The following is a 17,847-nucleotide window of genomic DNA, read 5'->3' as shown; positions in this document are numbered from 1 at the left end:
CAAAATATATGCTAGTTTTTTTCAGCAGGGAAATTCAATAGTTTTTGGTGACATTTATTTTGTTTTGGTTTCTTTAATCAAAGTGTACATATATATATATATATATATATATACACGTACACACACACACACACACACACACACACACACACACACACACACACACACACACACACACACACACACACACACACACACACACACACATATAAAAGCCCAGTACTCCTTAGAGACAATAAAACATTTAGCATACATTGAATATATTGTCAAAATCACTGTGTTTGGTTTAAATTTTCACATAAAATGAATCACATAATAAGATGACCTTTCATTAAGTGCAGGACAGACAAGGTCAGCAATTTCTTCTGGAATCGCAACGTTGTGTCATCCATTGTATATTCCTTTATTTCATTACAGACTCTTTGAGCATAATCCATAGATCCACAGATGTGGATTTTCTGTTTCTGTGGTGCCTTCTTCATCCTTGTTCAAGCCAGAAGCCCCTTTGTTTAGAGGTATGGAAACCATCAACCAATGCAGAAAGGCAACAGTGAGCAGCTCAAACAGAATCAGTTTGAATGTCATAAAGAATAAAGCTTCATGTCAACTCTTAAGATGTGATCCTCAGTTCACACCCTCTTCAGGTCCATTCAATAAAACAAATCAAAAAGTCTGACGATGCTCTCCATAGCGTTCCACCTGATCATCATGGAAAATGCTTGCATTAATTTCTCCAGTTAAAAACTGCTAATTCCATCCAAAAAGAGGAGAATATAATGGCCAGGTATTGAGATAAGACTTCTTGGAGTCTGTAGTCCAAAGTGTCCATATGTATGTCTAGTAGAGCACTTCACATCCAGTATATATATGGTCAGTGGTCTTCCCAGTGAGGCTGCTGTCCCAGGTTTTCAAGAGTCAAAGTCTCTCACATGTATAGACTGTCTGATCGGAGAATGGTGGTCTCAAGACTGTGAAAACTTTTGCCGTTTAGTGTCTCCATGTGGCTGTCAATGCTGTAACATCGATGGACCTCTGTCATCGAGGAGGCCGTGTAGGACGCAGAACGCAGGGCCTCTGTGTTAGCAAATGTACTGCCAAATTGGATGCGATACTGGTTCCAGTGCCTTCGCAACACACCCTGCACCTGAATAGCAGAGAATTAGAAATTACATGGTGTCTTGATATACAGTACATTTCACAAAGTATGAAAGATAAAAGACACATTTATCTGAGCAATAAAACTGCTTACCTCGCTATTGAAGAAACAAAATATTGTGGCAACCAAGAGGCCCTATGGAATAAAAGTGATCATTTCAGAAGTTTACAAGCAACAGATTTTTTCCAATGTAAAAAACACAAATAAATGAACAGTTTGTCACTCCACGCTGTAAATCCTAATGTTGACATTACTGGAAAAATCATGTTTTGGGCTCATAACTCAAACAACTTTGCTCCTTGAACTTATTTCTATAGAAAATCTAAAGATTTAAAAATACTTATGAACAAAATTGAGGCTATGGGGAATACCCATAATCCCTTGTGATTGAATTATTTAATTATGTTACCATTCTATATGAACACCAAGTTAAGGGAAATTTTCTGAGACGCCATTGCTCAATTCAATTGAGGTAACAAGTTTACTCAATCAGTTGAGAAAAGTCAACTTATTAGGGTTTTCAGTGCACTGTATAGAGTATAGAGAAAAGCACATACCTGGTAATGTATCAGTATGTTCATTGTGTGTATAAATATCTCAGAGGCGAGCCGTCCATCAGGTTTATAAGGCAGCAGTAAATACTGAATGCCCAGCAGTGGTACCAGGATTAGGGTGGCCCTAACGGCCCTCATGTACAGACTGGACTCTGCCTGGTGGGTCACCTTCAGCTTGGTGATCAGCACTCTCACAATGTTTAAAAGGAAGAAGAGATTAACCTAAGGACACCAAACAGAAAAGAGGAAACATGAAGAGAGAGAAATGTTAGAGGTATTAGCCATTAACTAAACTAACCAGCTCTGAGATAAATCACAACATTGATTTAAAGTTTAAAAAAAAGTCTTAAGAAATGTAAGAATTAAGAAATGCATCATGTACCATGAACAACTACAAATGATATAACTGAATTAAGAATGATGGTACAAACAACTACAGAGTACAAAAAAATTGTATTGCAAAATATTCAAATATATAGAAATATATACGTAGGTAGTTTGAGAGCGTAAGAGCTCTCAAGTCAACAGTACACTGATCCGGTGGCAAGAGTTCACTTTTATTTATTTTTTCGAATTTTGAAGTGATACATTTATACTTGTGGCTTTTATAGATACATAAAAATTGCTGTAATTTCTTTATGAAGAAAATAAATGGTATAAATAATATAATCTCAGAATGCACAACACGTCGGACCTTGAAGCGGATTGGCTACCACAGCAGAAGATTATGTAGACTATTATAGCCAAGAACAGAAAGTTGAGGCTGAAGTGGGCACAGGCTCACCAAAACTGGACGTATGAAAACTGAAAAACATTTTATATATATATATATATATATATATATATATATATATATATATATATATATATATATATATCCCTGCGATGGACTGGCTGACCTGTCCAGGGTGTCCCCCGCCTTTCGCCCAATGTTAGCTGGGATAGGCTCCAGCCCCCGCGACCCTGTACACAGGATAAGCGGTTGACGATGGATGGATGGATGGATGGATATATATATATATATATATATATATATATAGAGGTATACAGATGGTAGGGTCAGAATGTGGTGCCAACAGCATGAATCCATGGACCCAACCTGCCTTGTGTCAACAGTCCAGGCTGGTGGTGGTGTTGTAATAGTGTGGAGAATGTTTTGTTTTTGGCACACTTTGGGCTCGTTAATACAATCAATCATTGCTTGAATGCCACAGCCTATTTGAGTATTGTTGCTGACCAAAGGCATCCCTTCATTACCGCAATTTACCCATCTTCCAGCATGATAATGAACCATGTCACAAAGCAAAGTCATTTCAAACTGGTTTCATGAACATGACATTGAGTTCACTGTTCTTCACCAGCTTCCCAGTCACCGGATCTGAATCCAACAGAACACCTTTGGGATGTGGTAGAACGGGAGATTCGGAGCATGAATGTGCAGACTGACAAAGCATGTCAGCATGGACCAGAATCTCAGAGGAATGTTTCCAACATCTTGTGGTATCCATGCCACGAATAATTGAGGCTGTTTTGAGAGCAAAGCCTACCCAGTATTAGTATAGTGTTCCTAATAAAGTGCCCAGTGAGTGTATATTACCCTTTAACCAACATACAGTAGTCGAATGACTACTCCTACATAATCATTTGTACAACTCAAAAGGTTAGACTTTCATTCCCATAGAGACCAACCGAAAAACAAAACGAATTTCAAATCGATCCAATAAAGGCATCACATTTTTCATTGAAATGTCAGTGAACACATTTGGTTGCTCATTACATATTTAAATCTGCAATAAAAATAACAAACTTCAAAAACATGTAATAGACTCCCCTAGTCTTGTTCCAAGCCCCATTGTTTTCTTCCTTCAGTAGTACACAAAAGCTATCAACGTTTAATTAGTAACGAGCTATTGATTAAGTTCCTATTAAAATCATAGTTTAGGGTTTGGGTAAGGGGCTAAACTTTATGGTTAGGTTTAGCTTTGGATTGGGAGTTAGGAAAAAAATGTTAGGAAAATAATGAAAACATAATTTGTTTGTTTGTGCGTTTTGTCTATGTGAGTAAAAGTTGTACGTTTTAGTGCAGGCCAACTTCAACGATTTCTTACAATTGCACCATCTTAAATGAATAAACACTAATAATTGTTTATAGAGACACACAATTGAACTACAATTGAATCAATGAACTATGATTCAAAAGCATTGATTGCTGATTGTTGGTAACCAGAGTGTGCAGATACACACACTGAAAGATAGATTAGAGAGATTAAGTGTGAGATGAAGCAATAGAGATAGAAATGAAAGGACTTACCAACAGGGCTGCACATATGGGTCCATGGACAATGTAGAGCAGAGAAGTGTTTGAACTTATCCAGCAGCTGTGGGCAAAGAAAATACAAAAAGCATCTGCCTGGTCAGTGTATTCCTGTGTCCTGATAGAAGCTGGGGTGATTATTATTTTGTAAGTTTTAATGACACACAGTGACAAACAATGAACTCACTTGTCATTGTAGTAATAACTCCTGGCTATTGCGTGAATAAATGCAGGTATTATAGGAAAGCCTGGAAAACATTTGAAAATATATTTTAAAAACAATTAGTAGTGTAAAAAACAGCAAAGGTAACAAAGGTCAAACAGTAAGGACAATATAGCAGCACTAGTTCGGGGATTTTGATGAGGTGATTAAAAAAAAACTTACCCCATCCTAGGAGGTAATACCACATCAGGTGCTGTTTCTCGGCAAAGACGGCCACCACAATGAGTGTGTGCAGGTAGATCCCCTCACACAACATCCAGAAGTAGTTACATCCCAGGAGATAATGGTGCATGAAAACAAACACTTTACAGCTCACCTAAGAGAAAACACATTTTAACCCTGATGCAGAGTCCTCAACATACACAGACATAATGAGTTAGCTTGTGGACATGCTGCTGCTGTTGCATATTAGAAAAACACAAGACATACTGCATCAGCATGCATGGCATGACATAAATACAATCCCCACGTAGCAGATCTAGACAGGTGGGGCTAGGGAGGTGGAGGGTTACAGAGAAAATTTTGCATCCCACTGCATTGAAACAGGCTTAAATGCAAACTGAGCTAATTGAAATGTTAGGCAAAGAGAGAGTATGCAAGTTGATTGGCCACCTGATTACACATCAAAGGACCTATAAGCTTATACAACATGTGAGACGATTGGCTTAACATATCACATGTGAGTGAACTAATTGGATAACAGATAACAAGTTCAAAGAATCTATCAGCTTGAGACATTCAAAGTGTCATGCTTGAACTTTTCATTGTTTTGAAGTAAAAAGAAACATTATTTATTTTTTCCTCTCCTTTGTCATTTAATATTAGGTAAAGCTTTTGCATACTTACTGGGTTGGCTTGTGTTACTTCTTGGTTGTTTGCAATACAAGTGAAAACGATGATGGTTATAACAGAGTTCAGTACAAAGGAGAAGAAGAGATTCTTGTGTAGAGTTATCCTTTGGCAACTTAGGCTCCTGAGAATGAAAACCCCCCAGAAAGCTATGTCAGATTCAATGACAAGGGATGCAAGTGTCTATTATATCTTGATAATTGTTTTTGTATATTACACTGGATCTTTCTGCATGACTTACTTGAAATAGAAAAATATCCCTAGAGAAGTAAACAAAGATAACAGCGACAATCCATGACCAATTAAAGCCAAGTAGTAGAGATTAAGTGCTGTCTGAGGAAAAAAAAAATATTTGTTGGTATTTTGCAAAAGAAAAAAAGTCACAACACATCTGGGATGGCATGAGGGTGAGAAAATGATCAAAGTATTTTTCCTTTTTGGGACCTATTCCGCAAAATTTTAATGCAAATTGTTATGTGAACCAGAAACTGATTAATTTTATGATAAAATGGACCACAACTCTAAAAATTAAAAGAACCTTCTAGGCACCCTTTAAATTAAAAGTCTCAAATATCAGATTCCTGTACTCCAGGAACTTCATTATTCAAGTGCCCCAGTACCTTTCCTTTACAATGGGGTTACTAGAGGTACCATTTGCAGACTTTAGAGTTTCTGCAGGAACCAAGAATTAGTTTCTCAGAGAACTGAAAGGGTTTTCAGAGGGCTCCTTCAGTGTGGCATCTGAAAAAACCCCAAATAGTGCCTCAAAAAAACTTTTAATTTTTACAGTGTGGGGTCTTCAGGATTTTTGAGAAATCCTAAATTATACCTCACCCTTTTGTGATCATTAGACATATGCTTACAGCCCGTGTAATTTGTCCATGTTCTGTTACTCTCTGGGTGGACAAACCAGTGGCCTGAATCAGTGCAAATCTTTGTTGCCATTTCTGAAAAAACATCATTTGGTAATCAGATAGTAATGTCAATCTGGCTTTATTATGAAATCTCTTATGCAGGCTATACAAAGTAATTCAAACAAGAGTCTTATATGAGACTCACCTGAGGTATCAAAGTCATCGTAGTAGTCTGGACAGTGCTGGGCCGAGGTGACTCCTGCTTCTAAATCGTCCCAACACAGCCATCCATCCCAGGTCCTTTTACACATAGAACCATCTGCAATACAGTTATTAACAGGGATTAATAAAACAAGAGCTGTGTTGTACATTACGGCTGCTTTTTAACTACAATGCCAGACCACCCCAACACCTGTTTTCACAAACGAATGTAGAAATAAGAAATTCTCACCTGTTTTGTTGTGATTGGTGTCTTTCATAATCTTCTGGTAACATTCAAACTGGGCAGTCAAAATATTGTGGCGAGTGAAGTCAATTTCATGATCATCCTTTTGTGCTGTACTTCCAGTGTTGTTCTCTGAGCGGACCACCACAAAAAACTGTTCAAACGTATGAAGACGAAAATTAGGTAAAAATGACATTGGCTGATTTAAAGATAATACAGAAAATTACAGATATTCTGTATAAACCTGTGAAAACTTAAATATTTTATTTTCAATGATCATTAAATTGCATAACTGTTGTGCATTAAGTTGTACATGTACACTGTAAACCCTTATGTTGTCATTACTGAAAAAATCAAGTTGTCTCTGCTTTTTTTTTTATCCATAAATTTAAGATTTTAAGAGTTACTCATTCTAAAACCTAAATTCTAAAACTGGGAACTTATAGAGGCTATGGGGAATACCCACAATGCCTGGCACATTCATTATTTACAGTAGTTATGTTTCCTTGGTCAAAGGGAACATGTGGGGGGGCCTTTAAATAATTTTTATTAAGAATTCATAGAGGTTTAAGCTCTTTAATAGTAGTATGTTGTTTTGTTCCAGATAGTTGTTTAGTGTGATGTCACCATTAGAGGGATCTGTGTTCCCTTTGATCAAGTTGGGCCCTGTTAACACTATTTCCATTCTCTTGTGCATGAGAAACGTCATGGTGATGGAGGGAATGCGACATTGTGCCGAAGTAGTGACACTAGAGGTCGCTCTTGATAGCCCCCGAACACCTCCCATTCTTTGAGAAAAGGCCAATGAGAATTGGCAAGTGGAATTTACATGCCACTCCCCCGGACATATAAAAGTAGTTGGAATGCAATTCCATTCAGGTTTTGTGCTGAGGAGCCGAGACAAGATCCGGCCATTTCAGCGGCTAGCACATTGTTGTGGCAAGAGGGACACATTTACATTTACATTTATGCATTTGGCAGACGCTTGTATCCAAAGTGACTTACAGAGCCCTTATTACAGGGACAATCCCCCCGGAGCCACCTGGAGTTAAGTGCCTTACTCAAGGACACAATGGTGGTGGCTGTGGGGTTCGAACCGGCAACCTTCTTCTTAACAGTTTTTTAGTGCTTAAGCCAACTACACAACCACCACTCCACACCACATGACACAACGTCATATTTCCTCAGGAACGACCGTAACCATGACGTTCCCCTTCTGTCACTCACTCAACTTTGTGTCAATATAGGCCATCTAAGGCTATAATACGCATCGGGGAAGGTGTTCTTTTCCTTTCCTATTCTTCCACGGAGACCACTTCCTTCCCAGGTGGCGGCGTTTTGCAACCTCCATATCCACCTGAGGGACCTCCGTGTACCCGTGGACCGCCCCGCTGTCAACCCAGAATTTCGGAACCCGGAAGTTCGGGCAGCGAAAGGTGCCCTCCACGACCTTGTCAGTTTGTCGTGCACCTCCGGGAAGAAAGGGACCGGGGGGGGCATGGCCGTCAATCATCAAGCCTCAAGCACTCAGGGGAGGGTTCCAGTCAACCCAATGCTCACAGTGGCCTGGGCAAGCATGGCGGTCAGCTCTGCGTCAGCCTCAGACTGAGCGGGCAGACCCGAAGGTGGCAGCCCTGTCGAGTCATCGGCGTCCGACATCGCCAATGCACTCTCCAATGCCGCAATCGAACATTCATCCTGCTCGCAGGCCCCGAAAGAGACGTCATGCTGGCCGTAAGGCGGGCTGGTCTCATTTCGGGACCGGACGGGAGCAAACGAGCATGCTGGGGAACGGGAGGTCCACAAGGAATTACCCGGCGAGACTGCGCCCATTGAACTCCCCAAATCGCCTCCAGCGCCAGCCAGGCCGGCCTCATACCCATGGGCGAGGGGGCTTCTAGAGTGGCTTTCCCGTGAAAGAAGGAAAGCTGCGACCGCATCGTTGCCATGGTCATATCTCGCAATAAGAACATGAATCATCCACAAACACTGCCTCGGTGTGATCGCTGCCAAGACACGTGAGGCAGCGCCCGTGGCCATCGGAAGCGGAGAGATAACAACCGCATCCAGGAATCCCACAAAGACGGAAAGGCATCTTTTTAAAGACACGTCTTTAAAAAGACGTTCAACGTCAATGTGTGTGCTCTAATAGAGAATATACACTCTTTTAGTGCTGTAGAAGCACCCAGGGGCGAAATCTGCAGAAAGTGGCTGGAAATGCTATAATGGTATATCTAACAGCATACGCTTATTAAGAGTTGAATGGACCAGCAGTAGAATTCAGCTCGCTGATAGTACAACCGCTCGGCTACGAAGAAAAACTCTGAATGGAATCGCATTCCAGCTCCATTTATACCCATATGTCCGGGGGAGTGGCATGAAAATTCCACTCGCCAATTCTCATTGGCCTTTTCTCAAAGAATGATGTAGATGTAGTGACACTAGAGGTCGCTCTCTCAAGAGCGACCTCTAGTGTCACTACATCGACACAACGTCGAGTGAGTGACAGAAGGGGAACTGAAGTACAGATATATATGCATTTCTGTGAAGAAAAGTTTATTGTATGACTGACCTAGAATCAGTTATCATCATTATTTAAGCTGTTTTGTTGTATGACCTAAATTTGAGTCTGTTCAATTTAAATGATTAAGTTGTAACAAAAAGTAACATTTTTACAGTTTAACATTTAAATAGATAATCTGAGTTAAGTTTACTGCCATTTAAATATTTAAGTTCATTCTATATGAACACCAAGTTAAGGTAAATTAATTACACAAGTTTCTGAACATTATTCAATTAAATTCAGGGAACGAGTTTACTCAATCAGCTGAGTAGAGTCAACTTATAAGGGTTTTCAGTGTGTAACTCAAGAGTACAAATTACAAATGCAGTACCTCAGAGGTTGCAGACAATAAAAGAATCCAGCATCCAAACATTGTTCTATCTTACTGAATGTTTCAGCTGAAAACAAGCAGAGAGAATATGCAAAATTATTACACATCTAAATTAAGAGCTGGATGAGAGATGAACAGACAGACTGACTGATCAATAGTTGAAATAAGGATGCTTAGTTCCAGTTTTTGGTTTACGTAAATGTATTAGCCACAAAAAAGTCTACAACGAAAGGTGAAAAATTTAAATATAATAATTTTGCGGGAAGATGAGCTTTTCCTAATGATCTTCCAGTTTTTTATTGTTATATTTGTCAAGCAAATGACAGTAAACATGCAGTTGAACTGTGAACCTGCTATTTTTCCCAGGAGTGTGGCAACAGCACTGTTGTTAAATTGGAAAGAATAGGAAGGAATCAAAGATGCTGACAATAAACGCAAAAGGAAACATACCATCATTAAACATGCATTATACAGTTCTCTGTGGCTGTTTCAGTTTGTTCAATACACATAACATCATAATTCAGTTTCAAAGCTTAGGAAGATCTGTTATAGCCACATTAGAGTTTCTTCTAGCAAATATTCTCTATTTTTCGATGTTCATGGCATCCTGGACTGATTACACACAACCCGGGAATATTCTTTTTATGGTGTTCCATGTGGAATTATCGGAGCTTTCTGAAACATCTTTAACATCTGCCATGATTCTGTTGTTATTTCCTTTTTAAATCAATACCTGTCGGTATGGCCATGGCTAAGGGGCTGAAACGCAATGTGATTCTTTTGTTCGGCTTCCAAACATTTCCTGCTTGGATGGGGACCGAAACCACATGACTAGACTCATATGTGATTAATTACCCATTTGGTTTTGTCTTCAGTCTTGAAAATGAACATACTTCCCAGAAGTCCAGACAAATAGAATTAATGTACATTTGGACTGCTTTCATTTGGATAGGATTATTTTCTCAATGCAAATTGCCAATAATCATATTTTTACATAATAATCATAACCTACATAAAATAACAGTATCACAGAAGGCTAACCTTGCTCATGTTTCTCATTTAAATGAAAATGCTGTCATCATTTACTCACCCCAGTGTTGTTCCAAACCTGTGCAACTTTTTTCTTTTTTGGAAGTTACACAAGTGAAGATGTTAGGCAGGAGGTTAGCTTCAGTCTGCATTTACTTTCATTGAATGGAAAGATGGAATGTGAATGGTGACTGAGCCTAACATTCTGCCTAACATCCCCTCATGTGTTCCATGAAAGAAAGATCATCATTCTGGTTTAGAACAACATGAAGGTTATTGAATAATCGCAGAATCTTTTATTTTATGGGTGAACTATCCCTTTCATGACATAATGACTCTCAAGCCCTGTCTGAAACCTCACAGAGTACATCTGCCCTTTTATAACCTTCTTTTACTAATGGGGAAAAAATGCAATTTAGGTGCATTTGTAGGCCAGGCCTGCTTGGTAACAGGAACTAATATGTCACAAATCATAAAAGAAAAAAATTCCCCATCCCATTACTACACTTCTCTTTATACAAGCTTGTTATATCTAATCAATTAGATTATATGATGTAATATTTTTATAAAGAAAAGTGATGGTTAATTGGTCACAACAAGCCACCCTGATATCCTACCAGGAAAAGACAGCATTACTATCAGCAGGTAAAACCAGAAATACATTTTGTTTTTATTTTAAACAATATATATATTGTTATATTAATTACAACAGAAAACCTAAATTCTGTATTACAGACTTCTGTTTGAACATTTTTTTTCTCACATCAAGCCACACTCCATACACCATAATGACAAGGCAAAAAACAGATTTTTGAAAAATTTATAAAAAAAAAAAGAAAATACTAAAATATCACATTGACTTAAGTATTCAGACCCTTAACTCAGTACTTAGCTGAAGCATCTTTGGCAGTGATTACAGCCTCAAGTTCTTTGGGTATGATGCGACAAGCTTTACACACCTGCATTTGGGGATTTTCTGCCATTCTTCTTTGCAGATCCTCTCAAGCTCTGTCAGGTTGGATGGGGACTGTCAATGTTCGATTGGGTTCAAGTCCGGGCACTGGCTGGGCCACTCAAGGACATTAACAGAGTTGTCTCTAACCACTCTTACATTGTCTTGGCAGGGGCGTAGCACCAAATTTTGGGCCCTGGGTACAAACCATCTTGCTGGGCCCCCGTACCAAATATGTATGTATAGAAAACTGACTTCTAAGGGGCCCCCCCTGCCTCGGGCCCTGGGTACTCGGTACCCTTTACCCCCCCCAGTCCGACGCCCCTGTGTCTTGGCTGTGTGCTTAGGGTCATTGTCCTGTTGGAAGGTGAACCTTTTGTGTTCAGCTTTCCTTCAACCCTGACCAGTCCCCTAGTCACTGCAGCTGAAAAACACCCCCACAGTATGATGCCACCACCATAATGCTTCACCGTTGGGATGGTATTGAGCAGGTGATGAGCAGTGCCTCGTTTCCTCCAGACATGATGCTTGGAATTGAGGCCAAACTGTTCAATCTACATTTCATCAGACCAGATAATCTTGTTTCTCACAGTCTGAGAGTCCTTTAGGTGCTTTTTTGAGTCTTGCACTGAGGATAGGCTTCCATCTTGCCACTCTGCTATAAAGCCCAGATTGGTGGAGTGTTGCAGTGATGATTGTCCTTCTGAAAGGACAGAAGGACAATCTCTCATCTCCACACATGATCTCTGGAGCTCAACAAGATTGACCATCGGGATCTTGGTCTTGGTCACCTCTCTTACCAAGGCCCTTCTCCCCCGATTGCTCAGTTTGGCCAGTCAGCCAGCTCTAGGAACTGTCCTGGTTGTTCCAAACTTCTTCCAATTAAGAATTATGGAGGCCACTGTGCTCTTGGGAACCTTCAATGCAGCCGAAAATGTTTTGTAGCCTTCCCCAGATCAGTGCCTCTACACAATCCTGTTTCTGAGTTCTGCAGGAAGTTCCTTTGACCTCATGGCTTGGCTTTTGCTCTGATATGCATTTTCAGCTGTGAGACCATTAATAGACAGGTTTGTGCCTTTTCCATTCATGTCCAATTTGCGACAGATGGACTCCAATCAAAATGTAGAAACATCTCAAAGATGATCCAGAGAAATGCGATGCACCTGAGCTAAATATCAAGTGTCATAGCAAAGGGTCTGAATACTTATGTCAATGTGATATTTCAGTTTTTTCTTTTTAATAAATTTCCAAAGTTATCAAAAATCTGGTTTTTGCCTTGTCATTATCTGGTAAATTGATGTGAATTTTTTAAAGCATTTTAGCATAAGGCTGCAACATAATTGTTTTTTTTTTTTAATGAAGGGGTCTGAAGACTTTATGAATGCACTGTGTGTGAGTGTGAGTGTGTGTGTGTGTGTGTGTGTGTGAGCGTGTATTTATCACTTTGTGGGGACCAAATGTCCCCATAAGGATAGTAAAACCTGAAATTTTTGACCTTGTGGGGACATTTTGTCGGTCCCCATGAGGAAAACAGTTTATAAATCATACTAAATTATGTTTTTTGAAAATGTAAAAATGCAGAAAGTTTTCTGTGAGGGTTAGGTTTAGGGGTAGGGTTAGGTTTAGGGGATAGAATATAAAGTTTGTACAGTATAAAAACCATTATGTCTATGGAAAGTCCCCATAAAACATGGAAACACAACATGTGTGTGTGTGTGTGTGTGTGTGTGTGTGTGTGTGTGTGTGTGTGTGTGTGTGTGTGTGTGTGTGTGTGTGTGTGTGCGCGCACTACACTATCAGCTTACTGATGGTAGGCAATTATACATGTTTAGGACACTAAAGAGGCCTTTCTACAGACCCTGAAAAACACCAAAAGAAAGATACCCATGGTCCCTGCTCATCTGCGTGAACTTGCCTTAGGCATGCTGCATGGAGGCATGAGGACTGCAGATGTGGCCAGGGCAATAAATTGCAATGCTGTATTGTGAGATGCCTAAGACAGCACTACATTGAGACAGGAAGGACAGCTGATCGTCCTCGCAGTGGCAGACCACGTGTAACAATACCTGCACAGGATCAGTACATCCAAATATCACACCAGCGAATATAACGCACAATCCCTCCATTAGTGCTCAGACTGTCTACAATATGCTGAGAGAGGCTGGACTGAGAGCTTATAGGCCTGTTGTAATGTCATCTATGGGCACAAACCCACCTTCGCTGGACCAGACAGGACTGGTAAAAAGTGCTCTTCACTGACGATTCGTGGTTTTGTCTAACCAGGGGTGATGGTTGGACAAACGTTTATCATCGAAGGAATGAGCGTTACACCGAGGCCTGTACTCTGGAGTGGGATCGATTTGGAGGTGGAGGCCCCGTAATGGTCTGGGGCGGTGTGTCACAACATCATCGGACTGAGCTTGTTGTCATTGCAGGCAATCCCATTGCTGTGTGTAACAGGGAAGACATCCTCCTCCCTCATGTGGTACCCCTCCTGCAGACTCATCCTGACATGACCCTCCAGCATGACGATGCCACCAGCCATACTGCCCGTTCTGTGCGTGACTTCCTGCAAGACCGGAATGTCAGTGTTCTGCCATGGTCAGCGAAGAGCCCGGATCTCAATCCCATTGAGCACATCTGGGACCTGTTAGATCGTAGGATGAGGGCTAGGGCCATTCCCCACAGAAATGTCCGGAAACATTTCACAGCAAGAACTGTCAAATCTGCTGCAGTCCATGAGGAGGAGATGCACTGCAGTACTTAATGCAGCTGGTGGCCACACCAGATACTGACTGTTACTTTTGACTCTGCAGGGGTCATTTACAGATATACAGTTAATAATAACTTCAAAGGTTTTAAGAGTATTTATTAATAAATAACAACCTAAAAGCTATAAATGGTTATCGCTATAAAAGCTATAAAAGCTGAGACTGAGTGTGTCTTTTACTGAATATAAAGCTGGTTATAAAATTAAAGGAGCTGTCTCTTCATTCCTTTGGTGTTTTCCATGGTTTCTTTTATGTAGTTCACCCTATTTGGTCGTAGTGCTATTTTCAAAACATGTTAACCTAAAAAGTGTAAATCACCATCCATAGAATGTGTTTCAGCTGCAATCATTTTTGCCATAAATGCCGTCACTGGGAGATCCACTAGGCCTCAGCCCTAGTCCTTCATTCTAAAAGGGAATACATGGGCAGATGACAGCACATGACAAGCTAATCTAAACTGTTCTAATGTTGTTATAATAATTATACATGAAGTTTTAAGCAGGCATCTGCCCACATTAGAAGATATCAAACCAGCAGCATTATGTTTGCATCAAAATCTTTAGGAACTTTTTGCCGGCATATTTTCTTGTGGTCAACTGATTGAACTATAGCTAACAAAACAAAAGGAGATGTTAGGAAAAATGTTAGGGACTGACATCTTTAGTCTCCTAAAACTTTCATATGAGTAAAGAGGCAATGAAAGTGAATGGTGACTCAAACTAACATTCTGCCTAATATTTATAGTTGTGTTCCACGGAAGGAAGGAAGAAAGGAAGACATACAGGTTTGGAACTATATAAAGATGAGTAAATGATGGCAGATCATTTTCATGTTTGAGTGAATTAACCCTTTAACAGGATAGTGCACCCAAAAATGAAAATTCTCTCATCATTTCTTCACCCTCATGCCATCCCAGATGTGTGTAACTTTCTTTCTTCAGCAGTGATTGAAGAATGAAGATTTTGAGAAGAATATCTCAGCTCTGTAGGTCCATACAATGTAAGTGAATGGTGACCAGATCTTTGTAGTTCCAAAAATCATATAAAGGAAACATAAAAGTAATCAAAATGACACAAACATTTTCTTCTAAAAATCTTAATTTGTGTTCTACTGAAAAAAGAAAGATACACACATCTGGGATGGCATGAGCGTGAGTAAATGATGAGAGAATTTTTGGGTGAACTGTCCCTTTAATGATATCTTGATTATATGCGCACACAAAAAATTTTCATTTTCATTAGAATGGCATGGCAAAAGAATTACTTGATGTTACTTTAAGAGAGAGAAAAACAGCTAAATCCAGGTCTTGGCAGCTGGCATAAATCATTCGATAGATATGATTCTGACAGGAATGTGAACATGAAGTGTTTTCCTAGGCATTGGAAGGATGGACCAACTTGGTGGAAAAACAGAGGGCTGAAACATGATAACTTTTTGCCCTTCCTGTAAAGCTAAAGGAGTGGTTTATAGATGTGACATTCCCAGAGACCCCTTTCTCTCATACACAAATCCTCCCACCTTTTCCCTCCCCACTCTCTCTCTCTCTCTCTCTCTCTCTGTCCATCTCTTATCTCTCTCTCTCTCTCTCTGTCCATCTCTTATGTCTCTCTCTCTCTCTCTGTCCATCTCTTATGTCTCTCTCTCTCTCTCTCTCTCTCTCTCTCTCTCTCTCTCTCTCTCTCTCTCTTTCACTCCTCTGTGCCTGGTTGCAAAAAGTCACCCTCCAGACCTTAAATCAGGAAGCCCCTGTCAGCTCCTGACAGTTAGTTTAACTCATGTCCATTTAGGAAACACCCATTGATATTGCACCAAATTTTTCCACTCTTCACTCATAAAGATTTATCTTAAAGAGACAGCACAAAGCAAGAAAAAAACTGAACCCAAAGAGATTCTTTTGTAAATGCATCTAAAGAAATTCAGTTATTGAAAAAGTTATTTAAAAAGCTGGAATCTGACGTATCTGTTTTGATTATTCCTGCTCATGTTTTTGCTTATTCCACATTTAAACAACAATATATTGCTTTTATATTACATTTCAAGTCGTATGAAAATAATGTGGATGTAAGAAATAGAAACCCATCTACAGGATAAATTACATTACAAATCAGTTTCAGCTCATTAATTGAATTCTCTGAAATAATGAGGGGATTAAATTATTAGTATCTAAATAATATCTGCAATGTATATTATATACATTATATATATTATATATGTATTATATACAAAACCACATGTAAAATAATGTTTGCAACTATCTTGTAGAGTCATAGTTTACCTTAAAATGAAAAAAAAATCATATGATATATATATATATAAATGATGACAGAACTATCCCTTTAACTTGTCATGATTGCATCACAACTTGAACTTTTACTTTAACATAACTTGAACTTTAATATTACTTAACTTGTGCTCTTAATATTTATTTATTCATTGATTAGTGTTTCTTATGGCCCTGTGGGATTTTAGAAAATAAACTCTCTTAAAACTTTTCACACTCTCACTAGTTCATTTAATGTGTCTACTGACACTGTTCGACAGTGGACACATACAGCATGCATCACAGATACACACATCACAGAAGATTTGTATTTTTTGTCATGAAAATCATAAAGAACAACGTCATGAAGATTTCCACAACAGTGTCATTTAAACATCTTTCCAATGCATGTCATTTCCACCACATTTCATGGATAGCATTTGATGTATCTTAATTACACACAATAACATTTAATAACATTTTCACATTGCAATTTGCATAATTGGACAGATTACTGTCGGATTGTAAATTATAGTAATGTTAACTGTTTTTTGTTATTTTTTCTCAAATGTTATATCAAGCGTGCCCTTTCTGTTGGTTTATACGTATAAACGAACTTTTGAAAACTTTATTGAGCAAAATTATTCACTGTAAATGACGCCATAACTGTGCAACAGACATAACTTTTTTTTTTCTTTTTTTATGTATATAAATCATTTTCACTATATAAATATTTAACTTCATTTATTTATTATTTTTGGTTTATTATGTTGATTGCTCTCTTTTCTTTTAGATCATTGTAGTTTTAAACATGAATGAGGCATGCATTTATGATGCATTTTCATTTTTTCATATTTTAAGATTGTAAGTCTAGGTCTGGACAAAGGAAAATCTTGTTCTTCCAATCGTATTGTCATGCATGTAACAAATTCTCTTTCATACCTTGTTTGATCGGTCCTCCGTTCTCCGCAGTGGCAGTGAGTTGTGTGTCCTGAGAGATGTGTTGTGTGATGAGATGGGGCCCCTGGAGTAGCAAAGCAGTGTGTGTGTGTGTAACAGGCTTCCTGTGCCATCACACAACTCATCTGCCCATGTAAACTGCAAGGGAGCGTTCAGAGAGTTCCGTTAAAGCCGCCTTTTCACTGTCCCATATGATTGTTACATTGCGCCCCCTAGTGGCAAACGTGACGAAGGGCAAATTCCAAACACAATTTTTGAGCCCTTGTGGGGCAATGTTCTGTAGGAAGCGGACGCCACTTGAAGGGTCGTTCCGACAACCAAATGTGGGAAAATGAATCTTTTCAGGAAGGGACTGTTAGCGAAGTGTAGATTCATGCAGTAATACAAGAGTACCCACTTTCAAGGGACAGTTCACCCAGAAATAAAAATGTCCTCATAATTTACCATCATGCCATACCAGATGTTTATAACTTCCTTTGTTCTGCAAAACAGAAATGAAGATTTTTTTTTTTAAGAATATTTCAGCTCTGTTGGTCCTCACAATGCAAGAGAATAGTGACCAGAACTTTGAAGGTCCAAAAGAGAC

General features: G+C 39.2%; 1 protein-coding gene across 2 annotated transcripts; it reads right to left on the bottom strand.

Annotated features, from left to right (window-relative positions):
• Window positions 1–85: 85 nt before the first annotated feature.
• Window positions 86–17,392, bottom strand: LOC127654381 (calcitonin gene-related peptide type 1 receptor-like). 2 transcript variants are annotated; one of them, XM_052141524.1, is made up of 13 exons: window positions 17,244–17,392; window positions 9,290–9,356; window positions 6,402–6,549; window positions 6,156–6,269; window positions 5,931–6,043; window positions 5,338–5,429; window positions 5,094–5,220; window positions 4,410–4,563; window positions 4,212–4,272; window positions 4,022–4,088; window positions 1,714–1,932; window positions 1,250–1,291; window positions 86–1,144 (listed from the first exon to the last, which is right to left on the bottom strand). In XM_052141524.1, the coding sequence occupies exons 2-13, from the start codon at window positions 9,329–9,331 to the stop codon at window positions 926–928; spliced, it is 1,398 nt and encodes a 465-aa protein (XP_051997484.1). In that variant the 5' UTR covers window positions 9,332–9,356; window positions 17,244–17,392; the 3' UTR covers window positions 86–925. The 2 variants fall into 2 exon arrangements, with proteins under 2 accessions (XP_051997484.1, XP_051997485.1); XM_052141525.1 differs by having other exon boundaries at window positions 5,338–5,425; window positions 5,960–6,043.
• Window positions 17,393–17,847: the final 455 nt, after the last annotated feature.

The sequence above is a fragment of the Xyrauchen texanus genome, chromosome 13 (genome assembly GCF_025860055.1).
Source record: "Xyrauchen texanus isolate HMW12.3.18 chromosome 13, RBS_HiC_50CHRs, whole genome shotgun sequence".
In the NCBI taxonomy this organism is placed as follows: domain Eukaryota; kingdom Metazoa; phylum Chordata; class Actinopteri; order Cypriniformes; family Catostomidae; genus Xyrauchen; species Xyrauchen texanus.
The sequence above is the reverse complement of the archived record's forward strand: the minus strand, read 5'-3'. Positions and strand labels throughout refer to the sequence as shown.